This window comes from Festucalex cinctus, chromosome 1 (assembly GCF_051991245.1).
Source record: "Festucalex cinctus isolate MCC-2025b chromosome 1, RoL_Fcin_1.0, whole genome shotgun sequence".
Taxonomy (NCBI): domain Eukaryota; kingdom Metazoa; phylum Chordata; class Actinopteri; order Syngnathiformes; family Syngnathidae; genus Festucalex; species Festucalex cinctus.
This window is the reverse complement of record NC_135411.1, coordinates 20,163,662-20,183,636: the sequence shown is the minus strand read 5'-3', so window position 1 is coordinate 20,183,636 and position 19,975 is coordinate 20,163,662. Positions and strand designations below refer to the sequence as shown.

The 19,975-nt window shown below is 38.5% G+C and overlaps 2 protein-coding genes across 3 annotated transcripts in view; both read right to left on the bottom strand.

Moving 5' to 3' along the window:
* Positions 1-11,891, bottom strand: part of LOC144018979 (3',5'-cyclic-AMP phosphodiesterase 4B-like) — a 49,427-nt gene extending 37,536 nt beyond the window's left edge. Inside the window, exons 1-3 of one of the 2 annotated variants that reach the window (XM_077521727.1) lie at positions 11,662-11,891; positions 10,188-10,318; positions 1,484-1,573 (exon numbers count right to left, since the gene is read on the bottom strand). In XM_077521727.1, coding sequence (XP_077377853.1) covers positions 1,484-1,525 — 42 coding nt within the window. In that variant the 5' untranslated portion in view covers positions 1,526-1,573; positions 10,188-10,318; positions 11,662-11,891. Of the gene's footprint in view, positions 1-1,483; positions 1,574-4,621; positions 4,843-10,187; positions 10,319-11,661 lie in introns of those variants that run through there. The other variant, XM_077521738.1, reaches the window with a different exon arrangement.
* Positions 11,892-14,263: 2,372 nt separating this feature from the next.
* LOC144018974 (leptin receptor gene-related protein-like) lies at positions 14,264-19,218 on the bottom strand. The gene is made up of 4 exons (XM_077521714.1): positions 18,943-19,218; positions 18,664-18,739; positions 18,152-18,338; positions 14,264-15,706 (listed from the first exon to the last, which is right to left on the bottom strand). The coding sequence occupies exons 1-4, from the start codon at positions 18,956-18,958 to the stop codon at positions 15,593-15,595; spliced, it is 393 nt and encodes a 130-aa protein (XP_077377840.1). The 5' UTR covers positions 18,959-19,218; the 3' UTR covers positions 14,264-15,592.
* Positions 19,219-19,975: the final 757 nt, after the last annotated feature.

The following is a 19,975-nucleotide window of genomic DNA, read 5'->3' as shown; positions in this document are numbered from 1 at the left end:
GCGTTTTCCTAAACAAGGTTACGTGAGCATATTGCAGAGAGTACGCTACATGGAAAAATATAATAATGTTTTTCCAAGATGAATATATTCAGATCATTTCATAAGATTGTCAGTAAAATGTTACGTGTGCACTACAACTTGTTTCCTCTGTGAGACAAATTGTGGCACAGTCACGGCAAAATTACAGCAAAGTGTATCATAAAACCTCAGATGACTGATAAAATGGAGTAAAACTACAATAGTGAGTCTAAATATTAATCGTGTTTTGTTCCTAAAATTTTAAGTTTAAATGCCTATTAAAGAGGACTTAGTATTCAAAGGAGCTCAGTTTTTTTTAAGCGGCGTGGAGGCCAACTTGACAACATCCGCAAGTGGAGATTGCTAAGTTGCTATAAACGTATTTCTCCTGCATACTCCAGCGAGTCCGTTATGCTTCCGCCATGTAGACCACGCACCTCTCCTGCTCTGAATTTCAAAGGAATGAGAGGCACCGCTCCGATTGGCTCGGGTGTACGCTGGGCATCAGAGCGCCCATAATTTTCAACGCATTACATAATGGGCAATAAAATGTTTTAAAATTACAGTATATGAAGTCTCGAGGCAGCACCTCACGCTTCTGAGGTTCGGGCTGCGAAACTTGTTTTTGGCCTTTCTGAATGGAGTTTGCATGTTCTTCCAATGCTTGCATGGGTTTTATCGTTTCTGCACACATTAAAAAAAAATGCAAGTTAGGTGCATTCAAGACTCTTAACTAATTCTATAGGTGTGATTGTCTGTCTGTCTAAACATGACCCGCCATTGACTGGCGACCAGTCCAGAGAGCACCCTGCCTGCTGTGACGGTGTAAAACATGGATGCCATGTTAAGAAAAGATAAGCATCTTGGATCACGCTTTATACAAATGTTTTCAGTATTAATTTTACAAAGCAGATAATGGGACTAGGCTAAATCCAGAGTGTAATGGGAGCCAGACACAGTAGGGAATTATCATCTGTCCTTTGAGTTCCTATTGGACATTGTCAAAGTAAATGATCTGGCCAGTCAACGCAGTCAGAAACAGAAAGGAATAGAAAAGAAACAGATGGGCCTCTCTATCCGAGCTGTCCTTCTTTCTCGTATGTTTCCATTCAATCAGTGCCCAAAATGTCATCCTGGCGTGGGCTGTCTTAACGCTCTTTGTCCTCTTCCCACCTCACTCAATCATCTTCATAACACTCTGTTTGCACACGCACTCACACGCACGTCTGTGCGTGGTTGTGTGGACAGTAAAGTCATTTTTTGAGTCAAACAAGTACACAGACACACTGAATCATACTGCCTGAGCGTATCCGAAGACTGCCTCCATAGGAAACAATTTAACAACAAACATTTTGAGTCATAATGAATCTTTTACGCAATATCATGAACTGGACGTGTAATGAAAGTATCCCAGAACACTGGATTCTTGTTACATTGAAAGCTAACGGGAAGAATCAATACTTACGTCTCCCGAAATGACTCCTTGAGCACTGCGGCTTTTCTTCATGATGAGCCACTTTCTGTACAACAGTTTTTCACCAGTAAACCAGTAAACCTGCACAGTAAACCTGCACATAGGAAGTATAAATAAGAAGCACAGTTAGTTATTACGCTCTCGATGTAGTTATTTTCCAATTACACCGATAGCACACAAGCTTTTAATCAGGACATGAGCACCCCAGTCACTGCCATACTGACTCCATATCACCTGCTTTATTAGGAAAATAAAATTGGTGGACCGAACTGGAAATATTTTGTGTTGTTTTTATATCTGTGGCAACATTACTCAACTGTTCAGCAGCAACACCAGAGCAAGAATAACGACCAGTTGACCAAAAGACGTCCTCCATGCTCCAAGCAAAATAACATTCCCATAAAAATATAAATAAATAAAATGTATATATATATATATATATATATATATATATATATATATATATATATATATATATATATATATATATATTAGGGGTGTTAAAAAAAAATCGATTCGGCGATATATCGCGATACTACATCGCGCGATTCTCGAATCGATTCAATAATCGGCAGAATCGGGTTTTTTTTTTTGGTTTTTTTTAGGATTCACACCTTGAGCATGGAAGAATGTTATATGAACGGAACATTAAGCCTTAATATTTTATTTTAATGCTGTTCAAACATGAAACAGATTACAACCTCTATAAGACTGAAATTTCAGATAAATAAATAATACATTTTCATATAAATCTTACACTCTACAAGCTTACTGATTAGTATTTTCTAAATTTGAATGAAAAAAATCGCAACAATCGACTTATAAATTCGTATCGGGATTAATCGGTATCGAATCGAATCGTGACCTGTGAATCGTGATTCGAATCGAATCGTCAGGTACTAGGCAATTCACACCCCTAATATCCATCCATCCATCCATCCATTTTCTTGACCGCTTATTCCTCACAAGGGTCGCGGGGGCTGCTGGCGCCTATCTCAGCTGGCTCTGGGCAGTAGGCAGGGGACACCCTGGACTGGTTGCCAACCAATCGCAGGGCACACAGAGACGAACAACCATCCACACTCACACGCACACCTAGGGACAATTCGGAGCGCCCAATTAACCTGCCATGCATGTTTTTGGAATGTGGGAGGAGACCGGAGTACCCGGAGAAGACCCACGCAGGCACGGGGAGAACATGCAAACTCCACCCAGGAAGGTCCGAGCCTGGACTCGAACCGGAGTCCTCAGAACTGGGAAGCAGACGTGCTAACCACTCGACTACCGTGCCGCCCCACCCCTAATATATATATATATATATATATATATATATATATATATATATATATATATATTGGAAGATCTTTCGCATTACTAGATATCAGCCGTTTTTTTGTTTTTTTTTCATTTGAATCTGTGCATTACCTCAATTCCTATTAGACTTTAACTGTGCTGTGTAATTAGTATGTGTTGCCAAATGCCATTGTGCTTTGCATGCGAAACATCAATGTTGGAACATTAAAACGGAAAAAAACATTAGCAAGTTGTTGCAGCAAAGCATCCATCCATCCATCCATTTTCTTGACCACTTATTCCTCACAAGGGTCGCGGGGGGTGCTGGAGCCTATCTCAGCTGGCTTTGGGCAGTAGGCGGGGTACACCCTGGGCTGGTTGCCAGCCAATCGCAGGGCACACAGAGAAAAACAACCATCCACGCCCACAAGCCCACCTAGGGACAATTCAGAGCACCCAATTAACCTGCCATGCATGTCTTTGGAATGTGGGAGGAGACCGGAGTACCCGGAGAAGACCCACGCAGGCACGGGGAGAACATGCAAACTCCACCCAGGAAGGCCAAAGCCTGGACTCGAACCCAAGTCCTCAGAACTGGGAGGCGGACGTGTTAACCAGTCCCCACTGTGCCGCCCCAAATATATACAAAACATTGATAATAAATCATTTAATCATGCTAGTACAAATAGTTAAATTTAAAATTAATTTGAATAACTGTTACATTATTAGTAGTAGTAGATTATTGTTAATGATGAGTTTTAATTTGAAATGAAAATATTACTTGTTTTACATATCGTTTTTAATTAAAAAAAAAAAAAAGATAAATAAATGTAATCGTGCAGCAAAGCAGTCTATACAAATTTGTCTTGGTTGCACTCAGACGTGATAAAGCGACACATCCACACAACAGAAAAAAACTGATTAGCTTTCCTATTTCTACTGACAGCAATCCCATTTTTACAATCTTACATCAGAATAAGAATGTGGTTTCAATTTTTTACTAAAGGTTGACATTGTTCATGTTGAATGTGCCTGATGGTCTTCCACAGCAGTATATTTTGTTGTGCCAAGTGACCCTGAAAATAAGGACTAAACTCATCAATTATAAACTAACCACAGTTGGGTACTCACCAAAAGGCAGACATAAGTGACTAATCTTTGTGTCAGAAATGGATCAATATTTCCATGTCACTACTAATTCAACCCTCATTCACCACCCACATTAGCCCTGTACTTAACTTGACAGGCACTTTAACCATGCTTGAAACGAGTAGGACTGTCGGAGTTCTTTATGTGATAGTTAATGTTACAAAATGAGACATGTGAGGTAACATCAGGGATGCAGCCTTTTTTTTTTTAATTATTGCTATGAGTGCTGAAGTGTGTTTATTATTTAACGTCATCGCTGCAGCTCTGCATTGTGATTGGCTGGGAACCAGTCCAGGTTGTAATAGTCAGTGGCCCAAATCAGGACTTTTTTTTTTTTTAATTGGTGCTCCTCACATACAGTTGTGCTTGAAACACACTTTACATACCATTGGGTTATGTGAATTTATAAGCATAACTATAAATGTACAAAAGCTCGATAGATACCTTTTAATGACACAAAAAGTTATGAATCGTCACCAAAATTCACATCCTCAACTTCAACCTCTGAAAATATCCAAACAATTGCCACAATAAATAATAAATTAAATAATGGACGATAAGAATTTGGTTCGGGTTGAAAAAACTGGCGATGACGGAAGAGGGCATGAACGGTAATGTAAACTTTCAAGCACAACTGTACAAACACAAGATGCTTATTTGATCAAACAATGGAGTGAAAATACACACCTGACTTTTCAATGCATGTTAACCTTTCAATAGGTCGTCTCCATGGTGGCGTTCTGTGCCTCTACAAATAATTGGTTGTTGATGGAGAAGTAGCAACCATCGAGTGGCACTTGAGATGCTGCCCGCCAAGTATTTTGTTTGCAGGCTGATTGGAACACCAGGGACTGTTGTGTGCGGAAACACAGTTACTCTCATGATGTCTACCCATGTTGCTTCTATCACAACAGCTTTTACTGTTTAGTAAGCCAACAATGTGAACAACAAGTATCTATGGTAGTGTGTTGTTGTGTTTGTGTTGCCACTCATGGACAATTGAGAGCAGTGTAAATGGATGGCATACATTAAAATTGACACAGCACTTGCTTTTATGGTGCCATAACAAAGAAAGCTCTAGAAATCCTCATTTATACTGCAATGCAATATGCTTATTTAATAAAACCAAATAAGCGCATTCAACGGCATGTGCATAAAAATAACATGATGAATTGCTCATAGCAGTCATTCACTACCATCATTACACACCAGAGAGTCCAAATAATAAAACACGATGGGGACGGGTCTCGAATAAGCTTCGGCTTCTACCCGTCAGCCCTTCTTTCGGATGTCAATGTTGCAAATGATGTGATGTGATTGATGTAAACTGTAATGTGTCCGAAAGGAAAAAATGAATAAACAAACAAACAAACAAACAAACAAACGATTATGAATAAAAGACTATATTATGTCCAAATGGGGACCCTGCTATTTGTGGACTGCAATAGGCGAATTTCCGCAGTGAATCAACGGCTCACTCACCCCCCAAAGGGTGATATCATTTGTGATCAGAAATAAAGTTTACCTATATCAATAGCTTAGATCAGGAGTTTCTAACCTTGGCGGGAGAAAGTGTTCATAATTATGTGTCCTTCAAATCACATTATTTCTTCTCTCCATTTATTTAATTGGAATATTAATGTAGCACCAAGCGTACATGGCTGGCTTTTGTTCACATACTGTAACTTCTGCGAGAAATGGCTTATGCACTCGTCAGCCATCTGTGTATTTCTTGTGACATGTCACATCATGTGGTTTATTCAGCCAATCGGGTGACTGTATTGTGAATTGTGAATACAAGCACCCAATGGGGTACCACACGATATACCACACTTAAATAATATTCATGAGTCTAGCAAGGGGGTCAAACTCATGCTAGACGAATGTAAACAGTCTACTAGCGAGATGTCTACTGCGTTAAATCTAGTAAGAATGATATACCTGGTGCCAAATTCACTGGTATAGACATCGAAGAACAAATTAATGTTCAAGTGAAGAGATGGTTTGAGTGTAGAGGGTTGAAAAAGATGGAAAAAGAGCCAATCTGATCCATAGGTAAAGTTTTTTTTCTCTCCCCTTCAATACATGACACTGACATTCTCCAGTTTCAACAAGCATCCTTCCTTTACCACCATATGCCCTGTCTGCCATATCTGGTTGTCTTATGTCTTTGATAGTTGTTGGGGGCAAATTTTTATTGCTTTTGTGTCCTTGTGTGTGTGTAGCGATTGCAATTCTACTCGTAAATTCTTGGGCACAACCAACAACACTTGCTTTACCTCAATTCTTTCAATTGTTATATCCTTCCCGCTTTTAAGGCTGTTTCCTTAATTCAGAAAAGGCCCTACAGATAAATTTTCATACGTCACAGCTGCACGAAAGGCAAAAAAAATAAAAACAATAAAATAAAAATCAGGTGGTAAGCAAGACAGGTTCGAACAACAGTGGCAACACCATTTTAGCATTTTTCCTCGTCATTCATTAGTCGTCCGGCAGTCGAGATAGTGCCAAACTACAAAAATAAATAAAATAAAGACAATCGCTTACCTCTTCGGGACGGTGGTGGCTGGTAAGGGCAGGATTGTCATCTACAGTGGTATGAAAAAGTATCTGAACCTTTTGGAATTTCTCACATTTCTGCATAAAATCACCATCAAACGTGATCTGATCTTTGTCAAAATCACACAGATGAAACAACAGTGTCTGCTTTAACTAAAACCACCCAAACATTTACAGGTTTTCATATTTTAACAAGGATAGCATGCAAACAATGACAGAAGGGGGGAAGAATAAGTAACTGAACCATCACATTTAATATTTTGTGGCCCCCCTTTGGCAGCAATAACTTCAACCGGACGCTTCCTGTAGCTGCAGCTCAGTCTGGCACATCGATCAGGACTGATCTTGGCCCATTCTTCTTTACAAAACTGCTGTACTTCAGTCAGATTCCTTGGATGTCTGGCATGAATCGCTGTCTTGAGGTCATGCCACAGCATCTCAATGGGGTTCAAGTCTGGACTTTGACTTGGACACTCCAGAACGTGTATTTTGTTCTTCTGAAACCATTTTGAAGTCGATTTGCTTCTGTGTTTTGGATCATTGTCTTGTTGCAGCATCCATCCTCTTTTTAGCTTCAACTGTCTGACAGACGGCCTCAGGTTTTCCTGCAAAACATCCTGATAAACTTTTTAATTCATTTTTCCATGAATGATTGCAAGTTGTCCAGGCCCTGAGGAAGCAAAACAGCCCCAAACCATGATGCACCCTCCACCATGCTTCACGGTGGGGATGAGGTGTTGATGTTGGTGAGCTGTTCCATTTTTCCTCCACACAGGACGTTGTGTGTTCCTCCCAAACAATTCAACTTTGGCTTCATCAGTCCACAAAATATTTTGCCAAAACTTCTGTGGAGTGTCCAAGTGCCTTTTTGCGAACATCAAACGAGCAACAATGTTTTTTTTAGACAGCAGTGGCTTCCTCCGTGGAGTCCTCCCATGAACACCATTCTTGGCCAATGTTTTACATATAGTTGATGCATGCACAGCGATATTGGACTGTGCCAGTGATCTCTGTAAGTCTTTAGCAGACACGCTAGGGTTCTTTTTTACCTCTTTGAGTGGTCTGCGCTGAACTCTTGGCGTCATCTTTGGTGGGCGGCCACTCCTTGGAAGGGAAGTAACAGTGCCAAACTCTCTCCATTTGTACACAACTTCGCTGACTGTTGATTGATGAACATCCAGACTTTTAGAGATGGTTTTGTATCCTTTGCCAGTTTTATACAAACCAACAATTCTTGATTGCAGGTCTTCCGACAGCTCTTTTTAGCGAGTCATGGTGCACATCAGACAATGCTTCTCATCAAGACAATTTTGACCAGGTGTGTGTTTTATAGTGGGCAGGGCAGCTTTAAGCCACTCATCAGTGATTGGGCACACACCTGACTTAAATTGTTTGGTAAAAATTGGTTTCAATTGCTCTTTAAGTATCCTTAGGCAGAGGGTTCAGTTACTTATTCCTCCTCCTTCTGTCATTGTTTGCATGCTATCCTCATTAAATTATGAAAACCTGTAAATGTTTGGGTGGTTTTAGTTCAAGCAGACACTGTTGTTTCATCTGTGTGTTTTTGACAAAGATCAGATCACGTTTGATGGTGATTTTAGGCAGAAATGTGAGAAATTCCAAAAGGTTCAGATACTTTTTCATACCACTGTAGGAGAATGCATGCCTCACAACAAAATGTTTCCTGCATATTAAGGTAAAAGGCTTCACTTCTCTGGCGTTAAACTGCTCTTATGGACGTCCACACAAGTTGATCCCCATTCTCATTTTTATCCCTCTGAATTTTTGGCTTTGGGAAACAAATAAAGAACACATCCTTCATATGTGGACAGTTGAAGAATCTGGAGTGATTTCTGCAAGTTCCATAACAGCTGTGTTTACTCGGCAGGTAACAAGGACACGGAAGGGAAACACGAATTACAGCACATTGTCAGCGGAACGGCTCATTATTTTGCAGTGAAACAAGACCATGACGATAGCAAGGAACTTTTAAGACCGTGAATATTGTGACATTCCTAATTATAATTATATATATTTTTTTCTCATCGTCATCTGGTGAGTCAGATAAAAATGGAGATATTAGCTCTTTTAAAATTTGTCATAGGGGAATGTTTGAATCAGTGTCTTATTTTGTAATGTGGCCATGGGTAAAAAATAAAATAAAATAAAATATATGCGCAAAAGGTCAATTATGAGAAAAACTAAACTTTATTTTTTTAATATATATTTTTCCCTTCAGACAACTTTCAAAATGGAATTTACCAGATCACGACAGCCAAAAAGACAAAGGTCCCCAGTAAAAAGATAATAGTCCAAAGAGGAAGTTTCCACATTATGCATGACATTGACATGTGAAGTGAAATTGCTGAAAGCCTCTATAATGTAGAGAATACATTATCATGGTAAAGATCCAATGTACTGACACTACATTCTCAGGATATGAGCAGCAACAGCTGCCAAAAGGTTAACCAAAAGTGTGACATTGCTGTTTTTAATACTTACATTAAATCACCACATCTGTTTCCATAACGGAAAAACAAATGAACGACAGAAAGATGAGATCACAAAACAAAATTAGATTCAGCGTAGTCAATCAGTCGGAATGGAGATAAATGACGACAGAGGGAGTGTATTTACGTCACTCTTACAAATGGCCCAATCTAAATTCTGGTACAATTGATTATGAAGTGTAGTGACTGCGGCCAGAGGCAAAGCGGCACGTTGGTGTTTAATCAGCAATCAGATTGTGAATAAAAAGAGTACGATAACAGCCTGTCCCAAAAAGCACACCCTATTTAAATCCCATCAAACTATTACGAGTGAAGTCCTGTCTCTACTGACTAGACAAGAACATTAACTGTTCACAAAATGAACATCTCATCATATGGCTGACTGATTGTCTTTGTAAAATTGCGATTTAAATAAATGCAAACAAGACTCATGTGTTAACGGTAACTGTTTTTCAATTTAAATATGTAGCCGACTAAAAAATGCAATTGTAATAATTTCTTTAAAATTAATCTAAAAAATGTTTAAATGTGTTGAGGATTTTATTGAATGTTTTTATTTGATATTTAGTTAATTATCAAGATTCCACTTCTTTTGCTCCACTTTTCTGAATTTGTCAGTGAATAATGCATGAATCGCAGTAACACAATTCAGGCTTGAGCAGAAGGTGGATAATAGTGAAAATGTACAAAGCTGAGTCCAATTAGGATTGCTCAGCCTTGGCAATAGTCTCTGCTACACTGAGTGCCATTTTACATTTTGAAATTCCTCTCGGCTAATAGCTTGTCAGGAAATTACAATTGCCAAAGCTAAGTTAAAAAAAAAAAAAATCACATGAAATCACTCAGTCACACAACCGTAGGCCACACCATTCTCTCTAAGCCACAAAAAGTTAAAAAATAAACAAATTAATAAACCAACTGCGGCTATATGTGCTTTAATAAAAGCACCTTTTGATGCCAGTGAAAATAACAAAGCCAGAAACATAAACCTGCTCATTCATAATGCCGATTCCATTGTGGGGAAAATAGAATGACACATCATGATGGCACTTAAAGCCAACTTAAGTGATGCTTGGTTGACAGCAGCCCTGCACAATCTCCAATCGCTAAATGGCAACTAAGACACAGCAAGTATTCATTATCTTTGAATTGGGATGCGCACTGCGGTGTGTGGTGGTACTCGCCTGACAGTGCAGACAGCGTGAGTTCAGTTCTGCAAATGTCTATCTGTCTCTTGATGTTGCCTGTGATTGACTGACCCAGGCTTGGTCGGAGTCTGACCCTGCCTTTTGTCCAGTGTTAGCTTTTGATAACCCTGAAAAGGAAAAGTGTTAAAGTGTTATTTAAAGAAAAAAAAAGAAAAAAACATGGATGGATGAAGCGTAGGACATTACCAAGCACATACAGTATAACAGATTGAAGAATTGAAGAGATCAAGATATTAAGTCAAAACACAAACAACTACATTGGAAATGAGTTGTGGGTCCAATGAACAACATAAGTGATGATGCTGAGAGGTAGTCACGACCACACCTACTATTACTACTACTACTACTACTACTACTACTACTAATTAATAATAATGATACATTTCTTCTGTCAACTCAATATAATTGCAGCAAGAAGTCTTCTCTTAGTTGGCTGAACTCTTTTTATGGAAAGTAATTTTATTGCGCAAAGTACACATCAGGGGTCACCAGCGTGGTGCCCACAGGCAGCCCTCAAGGACCTCATGAGTAGCCTGCGGTCCTTCTAAAACTAGCTCATCAGTAGTGGGAGATTTTCGAGGAAATTGCTAAAGTGATCCTTTGAAAAGATGAAAGCCTAACAATTGTCATAAATCCTTAACATGATCAGTGTCTTCAGTTTTCACATAAATTGATATATTTAATAGTATATTGTGGAGATGCGGTAAATGATTAGACGAGGAGACGACCCACAAAAAATGTGAATTTTATAGATAGTTTGAGCGAATTTTTAGCAGTGTGTATCAGACTGGTAGCCCCTCTCAGTAATCAGTACCCAAGAAGTAGCTCACGGTTTCAAAATGGTTTGTGACATCTTGTAAACAGGACTGATGCTATGTTTAAAAACAGTTGTTGACACTGATAAGCAGTCATTGCTACAACAACAACAACAACAACAACAACAACAACAACATGTACTGTCCTCTTCTGACAGCTCAACTCAAATAAATAAAGGCCCAATCCTTGATTGCCCTAATTTCTTAATGGATTTTTTTTTTTATGTATTGGAACGTCAAATCACTTGTAGAAAAATGTTTGTTTTCCATTTGTCCCTCCCACAAATGAAAAAAATCCCCTTTTCTACAAAATATGACCATGTCTCTGCGTCCCATAGCGAATAATTAGTTGGCTGTATATTCTGTGTACATCTTCTTCAGACGGAAATTTCCAACTACACAGCGATGGTGTAAGTGGGGTTTGCAATAACTTGAAAAACAAACAAACACATTTACAGTACAACAAAGTCAGCATCGACTGGTGAAAGAACTAAATGTCGCCAAACTTTACAAAATGTCATGTTTAACGTTCACTGCACTGTGTCGTTACACGGGGTGGACACCGGACAGGAATGGGTCAAGTCAAACACAATACATTCGTTAACAGAAGTAACAACATTTAAAGTGTGTAATACCTCCAAGAATTGGCGCTTAATCCAGCGGTGCCGTTGAGCGTCCACCGTCCGGCCACCGGTGCTGCCTGCGCGGACTCATTTCTCGGTGGTCTCGCCCTTCTTTATTTGTGCGGTTCGCGCTCGTTGGACCTCGCGAGCCCAACTGCTCATCGATTGGCTTTGTCACTGGCCGCGCAAATCCCTCCGCGGGCCAATGCCTGTGTGCTCCGCCGCCCGGTGCCTCCCCACTCCCGCCGCGATCCATCCGACACAGCCGTTGTAAAGTATGGATCATCTCATCATCCGTCTGCTCCAGCAGCTGTTGCACCGACAAATATGACTTGACTGGATGGATGGCCTCTTTGATAAACACAGCTCGTGAATGACAGTCAAACGGATTACACATTTAAAACGAACCGAAATATACGTATAAATGAAATATTATAGTTCTACCTATATTGTAATAATAAATTCCGTGTTCTAAATTTCATCATTGCTATTTTTTCTTTTGTTACTGCCCAAGTGTGCCCCCCCTTGACATTTTAATGTATCATCATCACTTACTTCCCATTTTATTGGTATTGCATTTCTCCTTTATGGAGCATTGATATGTTTGTAAATTTGATTCTCCCACTCACAGCCACAAACTAACATATGAGTTAATAAGATTATTGTATGTCTTTTAACTAAAGGTGGTACTGGGGATTCATGTCACACTTTTTACACTCTTAAATATAGACCAAAGACTCAGGTATACATGTCATTTTCATATCTTGTGTCAGTGCTGAGCTAACCTCAAAATGACTACCAAACTACCCTGTTTGCATTGACTAGTACTAGTTTAAAAGTTACAACAATAATGATTGTGGTATGACAAGATGTCTTTATATCTCCTTTAGTAAGTATATGTATCACAGCTAGGATTTTTATCTGGAAGAAGCTTGTTTTAAAATACAGTATATAAAGTGTTTTTTTTTATCGATGTGTCCTGAATTTGATGAATATTTTGACGTTTGAATCAGTGAAGAAATGTGGATGGGGATATGTACATGCAAAAATTATATATAATTATTTGGAGTCTTCTAGTAAAACGTAGAATTTTGAGCAATAGAATGAGCTGAACTCATCATATTCGTTTCTATATTGTTTTTTGTTTGTTTGTTTTTTTTTTTAAATGTGATGATTCTGGGGGAAATGTGGATTTTTGGAAAGTAGAAAAACAGTTGCCGCAAGATGTACTGAATTTTGTGAATCTTTTGAACTTTGAATGATTTGAATAGGTTGAGAGTAAATCTATGCCGTGGTTACACGTTGACCACTGTGTAATATGGTGGACATGTGGGACTGTGGACACATTTTAAAAGCCTTCACTCGCCATATAGTTATGTTCCTTTTCCCATCATCATTTCTTCATTTTTACAGTTAATGCTACTCAAGTATTGGTGTTGTGTTCAAGGCCACATGCGTCAGACAATTTGAATGCCATGGCTGTTGCCAAGCAACAGCTGTCCTAGAACAGAATAGTGTCCCAGAGCGCTTTCATCCTTTCCATATTTACTTTATTCTTCCTTTTCATCTCACTCAAATCATGCTCAGTATCACTGTAAGACAGCATTTTGTTTTGTGTGTGCGCGTGTGTGTGTGTGTGTGTGTGTGTGTGGGAGGGGGGGTCATCAAATTTGTTGTTTGGTAATAACATGTATAACTTACTACCCTTTCAAACAGCAGTATTGATCATTTATGATGATTTCTGATCATTTATATATACAGTATTTATTAAAGGGATACTTGACTCATTGAGCCATTTTCAACAGAAAAAATAATAATTTTGTGTATAATTAATGTGAAAACTTATTTTTCATGAACAATTAATACCTTTAATGTCACTTGCTGTCGACTGAAGATGACATCACACGTGCTCAGGAAACAAGTCACGACCAATCATGGCTCAGTTTGCTGACCAAGCCCAGAAAGCAAGTGAGCCATGATTGGTCGTTACCTATTTCCTCAGCACAGGTGATGTCATTTTCAGTCGACGGCAAGTGGAAAATGCTTTTTTATGTTAATAATACATGAAAAATCCTGAAGTTTACAAATTAATTCTGACAAAATATTAACTTTTTACTGCTGAAAATAGCTAAATGAGTCAAGTATACCTTTAAATACACAAACAGTACAAATCACTAACAGAGTAAAAAAAATGAACCACTCATGTTGAATGAGGATGCCTTGTTATGACTTCGCTAAATAATAACCATTTGTCTCTATTCATTTCTTTGGTCATACAGCTTGTTTGACCTAAGTCATCATTCAATGGATATTTAAGAGAGAGTAAAGCATTTTTTCAGGCACAATTTGACAACAATTTCAGTCGACAGTAGAGGGCGATACAGGACAAAATGGCAGATTGATGAAAAGAGATAAATCTACTTTATTCCACGAACAAAATAAAAATCACAATACAGTGTTTAGACATAGAACATATGCACCCCATCCCCCCACACAAGTCAGTTGTCTTAAACTCAAAAGTACTCATTATTTACATGTTGTTAGTGTGAATGCAGATCAGATCAGCAGTGCCCAAAAGAGGCCAGACCCAAATAATAGCACAGGAGGACAAAAGTTGGGCATTTGTTTTTACAATTTTAATAATTGTTAGAAAACAAAATACAGTCAAGAGCTTACAAAAGTCATTTTGAGTCTCGAAGCACTCATTCGTGCTGAAGACTTAATTGTAACCCTTCACGCCTTCATGAGACATATAAAGACAAAGACATATAAAGTACACGTGGAGAAAACAGCTGTGTTTCAGGAAATTAGATGACATTTAATCAGGTTTAGCAAAAAGTGGGCCAAACGGATAAACTTCTTCAAACGCAAGTTAATGGGCGAGTATTCTGATTTAATATTGCATTTTTGGAATATGAATAATCCAAGCATTTTTATCCATGTCAGGGGGTGGGGCGGCTATTTTGTTACTTTCTGTCGACTGAAAATGACATCACAGTGGCTCTGGGAACGACCAGTCGGCTAGTTTTAGAAAACAGGTGATCCATGATTGGTTGTTACCTGAGCAACTATGATGTCATTTTCAGTGGGCAACAAACGGCAAAATGGCCGCTCCCAGAGATAAGATAAAAACGGCTGGATTCTGCTGCTGGGTTGACTTCCCCTTTTTAATGAAAAGACAAGACGGAACATGATGTCATAATGTTTCATCATTTCCATTAGTAACCAAAACACAAAAGTGGTTTTCTTTCAGTATGCACTTCACTCGTTTTCCTTACGACCACCTTAGTACCATCACTCAAAACGTGCCCAAAATGATTGCAACGCATCTACAACGGATGACATTTCTGTTACACAAATTAATCTGATAACAATTCAGCCTTTTTATCACCTTTCCAAAATGTGCTCTAAATATCCACCTTGGTGTCTGAGACATGCCAGGATGTTACATGTGAAATTTTCACCACACTCTATTGGAACAGTCCTGATCTTAGCTAGGAACAAAAGGTTCCTTTTGTTATGCCTTACTTTCAAAAACCTGAAAAATATGATAAATATCATTATCAGTAAGAATTTTGATCAGCCGCAGTATGAGTTGCAATCATTCCGGGTCACTCTGCAAAACTAGTATAAATATATTGTCGTCATCTGCAGGAATAGTTAAAGCACCTTACCAGACTGTTCACACAGTGAATGAATAAAAATGTGTTCCCCAAAACCCTCAATTGGCATATAAGGTACACAGTTTGCAAGTAAATAGGTTTCGTCTTATGTGATCTTTGGTGAGAATGTTCACAGTTGCACAAAAAGAAAAGAGAAACAAAAATGCAATGTTCATTTGCAAGATATACAACACCTGGTTGTCAGACGCTACGAGTAAGGATGACTTTCCCTCTCATTAACATTTTAAAAACAACACAAAGCCATTAATAAATTGACTTTACTACTCCTCCCAACTGAATTCTTCGCCACTTCCAAACACGTGAAAAAAGCCGAAGATTGTGAAGAAAATGATGGTATCTCCTGTCAGTACAAGGCTACAGGGACCCCACTCAATCTGGAAGGGAGAAAGGAAGAGATTAACACATTCACTGCCAGCCCAGCAAAAATGCATTATTTGACGTATTTTTCCGTCAATGGCAATCAATGAGTTAAGATGAGATGTAACCAAAATTGACGGATTTTTAAGCAAAATTTGCCTTAAAAAAAGAAAAAGGGAAAAAAGGATGCTGCAATATAATCACAAAATATATTGGCACATTGTGTTTAAAACATTCACTGCCAGCCCAGCAAAAATGCATTATTTGACGTCTTTTTCCGTCAATGGCAGTCAATGAGTTAAAGAGGTCATATATTAAGGATGGGCATTTGAAATGTTCGATTTCGGCAGCAAAACAACAACAACAAAAATGACATTTTGGATATTAAAATACAAGGACTTAGGGCTGCAACTAGCAATTATTTCACTAATATCTCTTGATATTCTGGTAATTAGCGCAATGAAAGCGGATTTTAAAAACGTGTTTTAATTTCCATCCCTTTATTAAAAAAAAATAACATTATTTCAAAATGAGATTGCAGAAACGGCACAAATGTAAATACGATTCACTTACTGCAGGGGTGCCCAAGTTCGGTCCTCGAGAGCCCCTATCCAGCCTGTTTTCCATGTTTCTCTCCACTAACACACCTGATTCACGATCGGGATCGTTATCAGGCTTCTGCAAAGCTTGCTGATTAGCTGATCATTAGATTCAGCTGCGCTGAAGGAGGAAGACATGGAATACAGGCTGGATAGGGGCTCTCGAGGACTGAACTTGGCCACTCCTGACTTACTGGTTTGGTGCGTAAACAGTCAAAAAATAGGCAAAAATATTGGTATTTGGTTTCTAAATAAAAGCAAATGTTTATTTTGATTCAGAACAAAGACAATCAGTCCACTTTAGTAGAGGACTACAGAAATCAGGTAAGATTTATTAATCACTAATGAGAAACTGAAATTCTGAGCATTTAGACAATTGTAAATTAAAAAAGGTACCTAAATAATTCTTTGCATATCCAAAATAATTATAGAATGTGATAATTGATTAGTAGTTGTTAATTGTTGTACCTCAACAATATATAACATATCAGAAACACAATTAATCAACAACTAATCAATTATGACTTAATTAACAGCAATTTTAATAATCGTAATCGTTTAGCGCCATTGTGTAACTTAAAATCGATCCAAATCCTCCGATTTCAACCTCTCAATAGTAATTAGTTTGATTTCTGTTGTCTTTCGTGAAAGCAGATGTCTCATTTTTGTTTAATTAAAATAAGCATTCTTTTCTTTTGGAAAACATTGAGCAAACTAGTAATGAATCAGTTGAGTACAGCATCATGCCCTCTCATGTGATATTACTTGTTTAGTTGTTGCCTTTTATCACTAATACCAAAATGACTACGTAATATAATGCAAAATGAAGCTTAATCCAACTAATCAATTACTACTCAATTCTAAATAAATAAATAAATAAATAAATAAATAAATAAATAAAATATTCAATATTTTCAGCCCTAATTGACAGGCTAAATAGAAAATTTGCAATGAGTTTCAGGAGGGATAACCAATGTTGGGGAATCCGGTGCAGAAAGTTAAAAACAGATTAGCTTTAGCCAACGGTGCTTCTTTTCAACTGACAGGTAACCAAGCTCGTCTCCACCTGTTGAGTAGAAGCACCTCTTGTGGCTAAAGGCAAACTGTTACTCAACACGGCAAACAACAAATATTCACACACAAACACTTAGAAAACACATAGACATATTCTTCTTGTATTTTTCATTTTTCTTAATGAATATGCATGCTGCACCACACTGCCCCTTTGAGGCCAAGATGTGCACAGCAGGAATAGTCAGTATTTACTTGTATTTTTTTAACATAATTTTTTTTTCCATTATTATAATTATTGAGCGGCACGGTGGATGACTGGTTAGCACGTCGCTTCCCAGTTCTGAGGAGTCCGATTCGAGTCCAGGCTTCGGCCATTCCTGGGTGGAGTTTGCATGTTCTCTCCGTGCCTGCGTGGGTCTTCTCCGGGTACTCCGGTCTCCTCCCACATTCCAAAGACATGCATGGCAGGTTAATTGGGCGCTCCGAATTGTCCCTAGGTGTGCGTGTGAGTGTGGATTGTTGTTTGTCTCTGATGTGCCCTGCGATTGGCTGGCAACCAGTCCAGGGTGTCCCCCGCCTACTGCCCAGAGCCAGCTGAGATAGGCGCCAGCACCCCCCGCGACCCTTGTGAGGAATAAGTGGTCAAGAAGATGGATGGATGGATTATAATTATTTATTTTAGATCATCTCTGGGCCCTAATCATATACCATGATGGGTGACGAGAAGAAAATCACTGACTGACATCCATGACATTATTTGCTCTCCAAATTCAGGGTGGTGAGACTGTGATATAGTGTGGTTAGCAAAAAAACAAACAAAAAAAAAACTCATGTTGAGAGTGAACTCACCAAGCCACAATTAGCGAGGACAATGTGGTACCCGTAAGCTGATATGACGATTCCAGTTGTTAAGAAATAGACCAGGTCTTTACACACATTGCTGGAGTTGTCTGAGTCATCACTGGAACGGTTGGCTAGGAGGATTGGGACCGGACTTAGGGCGTAAAAAAACATCGCAAACACTGGCCAGTAAACTCTGGGGAAGGAAAAGACAAAGCAAAAATATCAACCAAATAATTTACCATTGATACAAAGTTGTTAGTTTTTGAATTGTGATTTGTGATTGCTATTTATCCAATTGATTTTGTTGTTATTGTTTGATTTAGATAGTAATATCACTGGGAGCCAATTATAAAATAATTCAAACAGAGAGTTGTGAATAATTTAACACAATGTCATGGAATAAACATTACAATTTAGTGTTCACAGCGCACCACTGTAATAATCGTACTTTACTCTACAAAGTCACATGATTACATATGCGGTTTGTTTAATGTCTTTGTCTGTCAAACACAACGTACCCATATTGGGTCACTGCACAACCCACAAACAGAAACGTCAGCCCGATGGCGCCTGTAAAAGACAACCCGACCAGCGCTAGAGGAAGAAGAAAACCGCATCCATGAGAACATGATTACAAATCACATAAACAACTTGTTTAAATACATTTGCATTGGGATGAATAACTCCGCAAACGTTCACATACCAACACGATGCTATAAGAACGTTTGCCAAGCAGCTAAAGAACTAATTAAAAAGTCAAAAGTAACAAATAGTCTGCTTTCACACTGAAGTAATACCTTTGATACCAGGCATTGTGAACAACAAGTCGGGGATTTTGGTTTCTTCTACTGTTAACGTGCTGCGCGTCTCACTTCCTACCAGGGTTTCCCTTCCTTCTCCTTGGTCACGTGATCCATCAAAGTAACAACGCTGATGTTCACGCGTGCCCACGGCCACCACAATGACTCAATTCAGGCACTTTCTTGCAAATGTCACACGAAGCCAGTCGGGGTGAAGTGAAGTCTTTGATTTCACCACATGACAACTTGTGGTGGACTCAACCGACCGTGCGTATGCGGTTGCGCGCGCATGACATTTCGTCACGTTTCCTCCAAGACTGCAAAAACGTTGCAAACGTTAGTGGCTGGCGAAATAAATAAAGAAATAATACATTTTATATAAAAATTCCCGCAAGACTAATATGTAACTAAAAATAGCTTGGAATAAAGAAAATCGTGTTTAATAAATGTTGTCAAACTTGTAAATACAGTCTTCCCTCCCTATAACATTTAATTGCTCCTCGTATTGATTTATTTACAGTCTTCCCTCCCTATAACGCCGGTTCACTTTTCGCGGTCTCGCTGTATCGCGGATTTTTTTTTAGGTGCAATTTTGCATATATTTTTTTGCATTAATATACCCATTTTATAAAATTTATGAAGTCTTGAACATTATAAATGTTTGAACAAGAGAGAAATGTGAGAACATGTAAATGCCTCAATGAGAAAAGTGTCTAAATTGTGTGGTAGGGGATTTTAGAGCCTTAAAACATTTATAAGAATTGTAAAACATAAAGTTAACTACTTCGCGGATTTCATTTATTGCGGGTATTTTTTGGAACCTAACCCCAGCGGAAAACGAGGGAACACTGTATATTAAGAACAAAAAAATATGACTTTTTAAAGACTTCAGAAAGCAAGCTTAAAAACGATCCCTTAAAAACTTAAAAACTCAAAAAATAGTCAGGCAACCAGAGCAGGATGGAAGGGATAACAAGTGGAAACAAAGACACCATCTTGGAAATTTCGGAATGATCCACGAATGTACACC